The sequence below is a fragment of the Musca autumnalis genome, unplaced genomic scaffold (genome assembly GCF_047663935.1).
Source record: "Musca autumnalis isolate F117 unplaced genomic scaffold, ASM4766393v1 scaffold_5, whole genome shotgun sequence".
NCBI classification, from domain to species: domain Eukaryota; kingdom Metazoa; phylum Arthropoda; class Insecta; order Diptera; family Muscidae; genus Musca; species Musca autumnalis.
The window spans coordinates 46353416-46364230 of NW_027412088.1; the positions used below are offsets into that span (position 1 = coordinate 46353416).

Sequence of the window (10815 nt, forward strand, 5' to 3'; positions counted from 1 at the left end):
CTATGAAGACCTGTGATCTTCTCTATGAAGACCTATGGTCTTCTCTATGAAGACCTATGGTCTTCTCTATGAAGACCTATGGTCTTCTCTATGAAGACCTGTGGATTTCTATGAAGACCTGTGGTCTTCTCTATGAAGACCTCTGGTCTTCTCTATGAAGACCTGTTGTCCTCTCTATGAAGACCTGTGGTCTTCTCTATGAAGACCTGTGGTCTTCGCTATGAAGACCTGTGGTCTTCTCTATGAAGACCTCTGGTCTTCTCTATGAAGACCTGTGGTCTTCTCTATGAAGACCTGTGGTCTTCTCTATGAAGACCTGTGGTCTTCTCTATGAAGACCTGTGGTCTTCTCTATGAAGACCTGTGATCTTCTCTATGAAGACCTGTGATCTTCTCTATGAAGACCTATGGTCTTCTCTATGAAGACCTATGGTCTTCTCTATGAAGACCTGTGGATTTCTATGAAGACCTGTGGTCTTCTCTATGAAAACCTGTGGCTTTCTCTGTGAAGACCTGACGGCCTTCTCTACGAAGACCTGTGATCTTCTCTATGAAGACTTGTAGTCTTCTCTATGAAGACCTGTAGTCTTCTCTATGAAGACCTGTGGTCTTCTCTATGAAGACCTGTTGTCCTCTCTATGAAGACCTGTGGTCTTCTCTATGAAGACCTGTGGTCTTCGCTATGAAGACCTGTGGTCTTCTCTATGAAGACCTCTGGTCTTCTCTATGAAGACCTGTGGTCTTCTCTATGAAGACCTGTGGTCTTCTCTATGAAGACCTGTGGTCTTCTCTATGAAGACCTGTGGTCTTCTCTATGAAGACCTGTGGTCTTCTCTATGAAGACCTGTGATCTTCTCTATGAAGACCTGTGGTCTTCTCTATAAATACCTGTGGTCTTCTCTATGAAGGCTTGTGGTCTTCTCTATGAAGACCTGTGGATTTCTATGAAGACCTGTGGTCTTCTCTATGAAAACCTGTGGCTTTCTCTGTGAAGACCTGACGGCCTTCTCTACGAAGACCTGTGATCTTCTCTATGAAGACTTGTAGTCTTCTCTATGAAGACCTGTAGTCTTCTCTATGAAGACCTGTGGTCTTCTCTATGAAGACCTGTGGTCTTCTCTATGAAGACCTGTGATCTTCTCTATGAAAACCTGTGATCTTCTCTATGAAGACCTATGGTCTTCTCTATGAAGACCTATGGTCTTCTCTATGAAGACCTGTGGATTTCTATGAAGACCTGTGGTCTTCTCTATGAAAACCTGTGGCTTTCTCTGTGAAGACCTGACGGCCTTCTCTACGAAGACCTGTGATCTTCTCTATGAAGACTTGTAGTCTTCTCTATGAAGACCTGTAGTCTTCTCTATGAAGACCTGTGGTATTCTCTATGAAGACCTGTGGTCTTCTCTATAAATACCTGTGGTCTTCTCTATGAAGACCTGTGGTCTTCTCTATGAAAACCTGTGGTCTTCTCTATGAAGACCTGTGATCTTCTCTATGAAGACCTGTGATCTTCTCTATGAAGACCTATGGTCTTCTCTATGAAGACCTATGGTCTTCTCTATGAAGACCTGTGATCTTCTCTATGAAGACCTATGGTCTTCTCTATGAAGACCTGTGGATTTCTATGAAGACCTGTGGTCTTCTCTATAAATACCTGTGGTCTTCTCTATGAAGACCTGTGGTCTTCTCTATGAAGACCTGTGGTCTTCTCTATGAAGACCTGTGGTCTTCTCTATGAAGACCTGTGGTCTTCTCTATGAAGACCTGTGATCTTCTCTATGAAGACCTGTGATCTTCTCTATGAAGACCTATGGTCTTCTCTATGAAGACCTGTGGATTTCTATGAAGACCTGTGGTCTTCTCTATGAAAACCTGTGGCTTTCTCTGTGAAGACCTGACGGCCTTCTCTACGAAGACCTCTGGTCTTCTCTATGAAGACCTGTGGTCTTCTCTATGAAGACCTGTGGTCTTCTCTATGAAGACCTGTGGTCTTCTCTATGAAGACCTGTGGTCTTCTCTATGAAGACCTGTGGTCTTCTCTATGAAGACCTGTGGTCTTCTCTATGAAGACCTGTGATCTTCTCTATGAAGACCTGTGATCTTCTCTATGAAGACCTATGGTCTTCTCTATGAAGACCTATGGTCTTCTCTATGAAGACCTGTGAATTTCTATGAAGACCTGTGGTCTTCTCTATGAAAACCTGTGGCTTTCTCTGTGAAGACCTGACGGCCTTCTCTACGAAGACCTGTGATCTTCTCTATGAAGACTTGTAGTCTTCTCTATGAAGACCTGTAGTCTTCTCTATGAAGACCTGTGGTATTCTCTATGAAGACCTGTGGTCTTCTCTATAAATACCTGTAGTCTTCTCTATGAAGACCTGTGGTATTCTCTATGAAGACCTGTGGTCTTCTCTATAAATACCTGTGGTCTTCTCTATGAAGACCTGTGGTCTTCTCTATTAAGACCTCTGATCTTCTCTATGAAGACATCTGATCTTATCTATGAAGACCTCTGGTCTTATCTATAAAGACCTCTGATCTTCTCTATAAAGACCTCTGGTATTCTCAATGAAGACCTTTGGTCTTCTCTATGAAGACCTTTAGTCTTCTCTATAAAGACCTTTGGTCCTCTCTATGAAAACCTCTGGTCCTCTCTATGAAAACCTCTGGTCTTCCCTATGAAGACCTCTGGTCTTCCCTATGAAGACCTATGGTCTTCCCTATGAAGACCTCTGGTCTTCCCTATGAAGACCTCTGGTCTTCTCTATGAAGACCGACTTCTGGTCTTCTCTATGAAGACCTCTGGTCTACTCTATGAAGACCTCTGGTCTTCTCTATGACGACCTCTGGTCTTCTCTATGAAGACCTTTGGTCTTCTCTGTGAAGACCTGTGGCTTTCTCTGTTGAAGACCTGTGGTCTTCTCTATGAAGACCTGTGGTCCTCTTCATGAAGACCTGTGGTCTTCTTAATGAAGACATGTAGTCTTCTCTGCGAAGACCTATTGGTCTTCTCTATGAAGACCTTTAGTCTTCTCTATAAAGACCTTTGGTCCTCTCTATGAAAACCTCTGGTCCTCTCTATGAAAACCTCTGGTCTTCCCTATGAAGACCTCTGGTCTTCCCTATGAAGACCTATGGTCTTCCCTATGAAGACCTCTGGTCTTCCCTATGAAGACCTCTGGTCTTCTCTATGAAGACCGACTTCTGGTCTTCTCTATGAAGACCTCTGGTCTTCTCTATGAAGACCGACTTCTGGTCTTCTCTATGAAGACCTCTGGTCTTCTCTATGAAGACCTCTGGTCTTCTCTGTGAAGACCTGTGGCTTTCTCTGTTGAAGACCTGTGGTCTTCTCTATGAAGACCTGTGGTCCTCTTCATGAAGACCTGTGGTCTTTTCTATGAAGACTTGTGGTCTTCTTAATGAAGACCTGTGGTCTTCTTAATGAAGACATGTAGTCTTCTCTGCGAAGACCTATTGGTCTTCTCTACGAAGACCGGTTTTGTTCTCTATGAATACCTGTGGTCCTCTTTATGAAGACCTGTTGTCTTCTCTATGAAGACCTGTGGTCATCTCTATGAAGACCTGTGGTCTTCTCTATGAGGACCTGTGGTCTTCTCTGCGAAGACCTGTGGTCTTCTCTACGAAGACCTGTGGCTTTCTCTGTGAAGACCTGTGGCTTTCTCTGTGAAGACCTGTGGTCTTCTCTATGAAGACCTGTGGCCTTCTCTATGAAGACCTCTGGTCTTCTCTATGAAGACATCTGGTCTTCTCTATGAAGACCTCTGGTCTACTCTATGAAGACCTCTGGTCTTCTCTATGACGACCTCTGGTCTTCTCTATGAAGACCTTTGGTCTTCTCTATGAAGACCTTTGGTCTTCTCTATGAAGACCTCTGGTCTTCTCTATGAAGACCTGTGGTCTTTTCTATGAAGACCTGTGGTCTTCTCTATGAAGACCTGTGGCTTTCTCTGTGAAGACCTGATGGTCTTCTCTACGAAGACATGTAGTCTTCTCTGCGAAGACCTGTGGTCCTCTCTATGAAGACCTGTGGTCCTCTCTCTGAAGACCTGTGGTCCTCTCTATGAAGACCTTTGGCTTTCTCTGTGAAGACCTGATGGCCTTCTCTACGAAGACCTGTGATCTCCTCTATGAAGACCTGTGGTCTTCTTAATGAAAACCTGTAGTCTTCCGTGCGAAGACCTGAGGTCTTCTATATGAGTACATGTGGTTTTCTCAGTGAAGTTTTTCAAATAAATACCTGAGGTCTTCTTTATGGAGATCTGTGATCTCTATAACGGTCTGTGGTCTTCACTATGAAGACCTGATGAATGCCTGACAGTCTTCCATATGATGGTCAGTAGCAAATTATTGTCCAATCCATACAAGTAGCCGAAAAATCCATACTTGGGTATTACAAGGTATTACCTCAGATACAATTCCAGACGATGATATTGAGAGTATACCGCCGACATACTCCCGATACAAATTATGCTGTCATAATATGTGCCGCGAGGACTACGGTTGGACCATTATTCCTGGAAGCATGGACTTGCCCACGAAAAACAAAGAGTACCTTCGGTAAAATTTTCCAAAGAATCCTCGAACAGTTTTAAAACTGCACTTGCTGAAATTATATTGAACTTATTGGAAGAAATTTTACGATATCCAAAGTTTGGCCCAAATCTGATCTGAATTGCCCCCGAAAAAAATTTACCGTCACACAGTGGTTCAGGAAACGATTTTCCTGCCCAAAACCCCAATTTTTTGTTGTCATCGATTGTTAATTTCTATATGGAATTCCATAGTAAAAATATTGAAACTAAGGAAACCCTATTTTATTTTTTCTCGGATACTAAATTTTAGCGAAATTCCAAATTTAGGGAACTGCTTGGAACTTAAATCCGTTTTCATGGAATGAATCTAGATAGTGTCCTCTTTCTGCCCATACCGTACTTTTGTACCCGTCCTGTTACGTCCGTTTAACACTTTTTTAAATTTTTTAAAATTACATGTGTAAAATGTTTTTTCCATATCATTTCCCATATAAATTATAGCTTTTTTACACAAATGGACATTTTTTAATATATGAGTTTTTATAAGAGTTATATGAGTTTTATGAAAACCCTAGGAGCAATTTTTTAAAATTTTAAATTTTTTGAAAAGAAATATCTGAAATTTAAAAAAAAATTATTCCAAAAAAAATATTTTTTGTATTTTTATGGCTTGTTTATTGGTGGTTGACCTTTATGAAAATTATGAAAATATCTCTATCCGTTCAAAAGTTACAGAGTTTTGACCTGGAAATAACGATGGACCACTGTGCGTCGTAAAAGAGGCCGCAACCATAACCTGCAGCAAAAAATTTTATAGCGATCCGAGAAATTTTGAAATTTTGTGGAGCAGGTACTCGAAGAAGTGGACCGATATAGTGAATATATTAAAAGCAAATCCATGCCTTGAACAAATATTACGATGTGCAAAGTTTGGACCAAATTGTGTTCTTCCTTCGAGAGTTTTGGTGTACACAATTTTAAACTTTTGTCGGGGAGGTAGCCGAAGGAGTGAACCAATATGGCTTATCTTCGAACTTGATCCAAGATTGGACAAAATATTACTAGAACCAAATTTTGTACCAAATCTGTTGATCCGTTTGTGATGCGTTCGTTTTAGTCAACAGGACAGACGAACATGGCTTAATCGACTCAAATTGACTGAAACGGATTTCGTCCAAACATACTTGGGGTCACAACCGTTATTTTGATGAGACATATTTTCATCGTATAATTCATTGAGTGTATAAAAACTTCAATTTCATCCACGATCCAAATACGTTTCTGTTCAATTAAAGGCGTACATCTATGTCGTACATGTGGCGTATACAGAACATAACTAAATTCTACATATGACACATACGCTTCGATGGACCATTCACAAACCAGTTTTGAATTGTGATTTATAAAGCGCAATTATCGAAATTACGAATTTCTGACACTTTTGTTCAAAAACTTGTTTATAAAAATGGTCCGGCATTCACGCTTTAATTTAAATTATTCTCTTCGATTCGCTTTGGTAATCTCATTAGCATCTGCACACGAATGCATGTTCATTGCAATTGGTTATTTGGAACCTGTATTTTCTTTGCTATAACAAACAAATAAATCAACCTGGGAATGACAGAATACCATTGGCACGAGTTTCACTAATTCAGGTATCTTCTGCACAAACTCGAAATAAGTCCATTGAAACAATGTGTGCCTGAGCTCAGCCTAACAAAATAAGCTAACGCGTATTATAAGCTTCACCATAATATAGAGGGTATATTAAGTTTGTTTTTCCGTTTGCAACGTATTGAAATAATCATTTGTCCACGTTTTGGTATAACACCCCGTGTAATGGTACCCGCCGATTTTCGGTATTTTGGGGGATTTAAATACATTTGATTGAGCGAACTATCTGTAATTTGACATTTGCGGTTTCCAATGGGGCCAACATTTCTCCACCAAAAAATTGTAAACATATTTCCATGTTTTGGTGTAGCCCCAAGATAAGGGTATCTCCCGATTTTCGGTATTTTTATCATTTTAAATAAATTGTTTGGACGGAACTACCTGTAATTTGAAGTTTGAGATTCCCAGTGTTCAAAACACCTCTCCACTAGAAATTGTTAATATAGTTCCATGTTTTGGCGTAGCCCCCATATAACGGTACCTCGAATTTTTCGATATTTTGAGAATTCCCGCTAAATTTTTTGACCGACTTGACCGTTATTTGACGTTTGAGATTCCCAGTGGTCAAAACACCTGCCCACCAAAAATTTTCAACATAGGTCCATGTTTCGGTATAGCCCCCAATACTACGGTACTTTCCGATTTTCGATATTTTAAAGATTTTAACTAAAATTGTTTGACTAAACTACCTGCAATTTGTTATTTGAGGTTCTCAGTGGTAACAAAACTTCTCCACCAAAAATTTTCAAGAGAGGTCCATGTTTTGGAATGGCCCCCATATATCGTTACCTCCCGATTTTCGGTATTTTAAGGATTTTAACTAATTTTTTGGCCAAACTACCGGCAATTTGTTATTTGAGGATCCCAGTGATCACAAAACTGGTCTACCAAAAATTCTCAACATCGGTCCAGGTTTTGGTATAGCCCGCATATAAAGGTACCTTCCGATTTTCGGAATTTTTAGGAGTTTAGCCACATTTGTTGACCGAACTAACTGCAAATTGACATTTGAGGTTCCCAGTGGTCACAAAACTTCTCCATCAAAAATTGTCGACATAGGTCCATGTTTTGGTATAGCCCGCGTATAAAGGTATCTCTCGATTTTCAATATTTTGAGGATTTTAGCTACATTTGTTGTCCGAACTACATGCAATTTGTTATTTGAGGTTCCCAGTGGTCACAAAACTTCTCCATCAAAAATTTTCAACATAGGTCCAGGTTTTGGTATAGCCCCCATAAAACGGTACCTCCCATTTTCCGGTATTTTGAAGATTCCAGCTAATTGTTTTTTACCGAACTGACCGTTATTTGACTTTTGAGATTCCAAGTGATCAAAACACATCCCCACCAAAAATTGTCAACATAGGTCCATGTTTTGGTATAGCCCCATGTAAAGGTACCTCCCGATTTTCGGTATTTTGAGAATTTTAGCAACATTTTTTTGGCAGAACTTTCTGCAATTTTACATTTGGGGTTCCCAGTGGTCACAAAACCTCTCCACCGAAAATTGTCAACATAGGTCCATGTTTTGGAATAGCCCCCATATAACGGTACCTCTCCGATTTCGTAATTTTTAGGATTTTAGCTGGATTTTTGACAGAACTACCTGCAATTTGTTAGTTGAGGTTCCAGTGGTCACAAAACCTCTCTCCCAAAAATTGTCAACATAGGTCCATGTTTGGTATAGCCCACATATAACGGTACAACGCCAGATTTTCGGAATTATGAGGATATCAGCTAAATTTTTTGACCGACCTACCTATAAGTTGACGTTTGCTGTTTCCACTGCTCACAAAACTTCTCTACTAAAATTCTTCAACATAGGTCCCTGTTTTGTTATGGCCCATATAAAGGTATTCCCGATTTTCGGTATTTTGAGGACTTTAGCTACCTGCGATTTGTCATTTGAGGTTCCCATTAGTCACAAAACTTCTCCACCAAAAATGTCAACATGGGTACACATTTTGATGTAGCCCCCACCTTATACAGGTGCCGCCCGATTAAAGACATTTTTGAATACATTTTCTGAACCTACAATCTTTCCAACCAATACATACTTACATCAACAAATCCTTCATTGGTCAGCTCATGTTTTCCATGGAAATAGGCCTCAATAATTTTATCCAGCGCCGCATTCAAACGTTCATCATCAAAGCTGTCAGGTAATTCCAGAAATTTCTCCAGCAGATAATCAAAATCTTCATTAAACCTCTTCCTCAAATCCTCCGATTCCAGTATGGCAACAGCACGTACAGCTCCCTCTCCCGGCACAACACCAGCCATAAATGGTACAGCCTTATACGAACCACGTTCAAATATATCTTGAGGATTTTCCGTAAAGAAGGCATCGGATGATTTGAAATTTTCCACAACTGGGCGATACAAAGTCAACGGGTCGACATCCCAATATTTAATGGCATCTGCGGCTTGCAACAACATTTCCGGTTCAACAGATCTCAGGGCCTTAACCAACTTTGCTGAACTCAAAGTAGCCGCATCTGTTATATTACAATGAACGGCTGTATTACGGGCCAATTCCAAAGCATTTGTTTGAGTGGCGAATGGCACATTCGCAGGGCCACTTAGCGAGATAACACCTTGGAATAGACCCTCGGAATGTTTGCTCAACATGTGCATGTGAGCTGATATGCCACCAGCACTTTGTCCAAATATTGTTACACGTTTTGGATCACCACCAAAATCTGCGATGTTTTTCTGCACCCATTTCAAGGCCAGCGTTTGATCTTTGAGGCCAAAGTTGCCCGGTATAATGGCATCCTCGGTGGACAAGAAGCCGAAAACACCTAGACGATAATTGAATGTTACTAAAATAACTTCTTCGGTATCCATAAAATATTCGGGACCCACAATTGAGGGGTGTACAGAACCAGTAAACCAACCACCGCCATGTATGTACACCATAACGGGTAATTTTTCACCATTGCGTTTTGGCTAAAGGAGGAGGAGAGGGCGCATGAGGTTTACAATTAATAGAGTAAATTAATTCTTGTGATGTTGTTCATAGCTTACAATAGGCCGGTAGACATTTAAATAAAGACAATCTTCTTGGCCAGTCGCCTGTGGATTTGGTACAAGGGAATTCTTTTGGATGCAATCCGATTTTGGTTCGGTGGCATCTATTACACCAATTGATCTGGGATAGGCTTTGGGATTCTGTAAAAGAGAAAAGAGTGAACTTTGATTACATGCCGATGATTATGGGAAAGTTATGCTTATGGCCTAGAGGTCTCAAAAAAAATATTGTTTAGAAAATCCACGCCTATGGCCTAGAGGTCTCAAAAAAAATATTGTTTAGAAAATCCACGCCTATGGCCTAGAGGTCTCAAAAAAAATATTGTTTAGAAAATCCACGCCTATGCCCTAGAGGTCTCTGAAAAAATATTGTTTAGAAAATCCAAGCCTATGGCCTAATATAATATATATATAATTGTTCCACAAACATCCCAGATGGGACAAGGGAGACTTCTCTCATATCAATGAGTGCACGCCGATTCATATTGGCTCAATGATATGGGACCTACTTTTTATTGCCGAGTCCGAACGGCGTGTCTTACGACACCACTTGTAGAGAAGTTTTTCATGGCTTAAATACTCAGGAAATGTCGCCAGCATTACTGAGGGGGAATTTTGCCACCGTTGAAAATTTGATGTTGCTTGGCCTGGGATTCGAACCGCAGACCTTCTGATTGCAAGGCGGACATGCTAACCATTGCACCACGGTGGCCTATGGCCTAAAGGTCCCTGAAAAAATATTGTTTAGAAAATCCACGCCTATGGCCTAAAGGTCCCTGAAAACATATTCTACAAAAAATCCACGCCTATGGCCTAAAGGTCCCTGAAAAAATATTCTTCAAAAAATCTACGCCTATGGCCCCAAGGTCGCTGAAAATATATTGTTTTAAAAATCCACGATTATGGTCTTAAGGTCCCCGAAAATATTGTTTAGAAAATCCATGCCTATAGTCCTAAGGTCGTTGAAAAAATAGTTTTTAGAAAATCCACGCCTATGGTTCCTAAACATCTACATGTTGGTCCGATGGGACATGAAAAAATGTTCTTTACATAATCGACGTTTATTATTTTTTAGTCTTTATTAGTCAATGGAATTCAATATATTATTATTTTACTTACACTAAATCTCAAATCATTTATCGGCGGCTGGGCATACGGAATTCCCATGAATGCTTCAAAACTGGCTATTCGATAGCCAGGCATTAGCTTGCCTAACATACAACCAGCATTTCGTGTACAAATCTTAGGCTGAAGTGGTGATCTGTAATTGTAACCTTCACCCACGCCGCCGCTTCCGTCCCCATTCTCAAGGATCGGTGATGATGATGTGATGACCTTCGTTACGGAAAACACCAATGGTATTATGGCCACAACCAGGCATTTGCATAAGAGATTTATCATCCTTCGATAGGGTAGTTGAAATGCTGCGATAAGAACAAAAACAAAACATTTTAAAAACCATAAAAAATTGAGGAAAAAAAATAACACCAACAATGATCCGGTATTCGGGGCTAATTTAAAATATACCAAACTGTTCCGAGAAATGATTTATATTT

General features: G+C 40.3%; 1 protein-coding gene across 1 annotated transcript in view; it reads right to left on the bottom strand.

The window, feature by feature from the left end:
• Positions 1-8257: 8257 nt before the first annotated feature.
• The window catches only part of LOC141386630 (juvenile hormone esterase-like), a 39164-nt gene continuing 36606 nt past the window's right edge, over positions 8258-10815 (bottom strand). Inside the window, exons 2-4 of the mRNA XM_073955544.1 lie at positions 10379-10683; positions 9257-9400; positions 8258-9178 (exon numbers count right to left, since the gene is read on the bottom strand). Coding sequence (XP_073811645.1) covers positions 8258-9178; positions 9257-9400; positions 10379-10660 — 1347 coding nt within the window. The 5' untranslated portion in view covers positions 10661-10683. The remainder of the gene's footprint in view (positions 9179-9256; positions 9401-10378; positions 10684-10815) is intronic.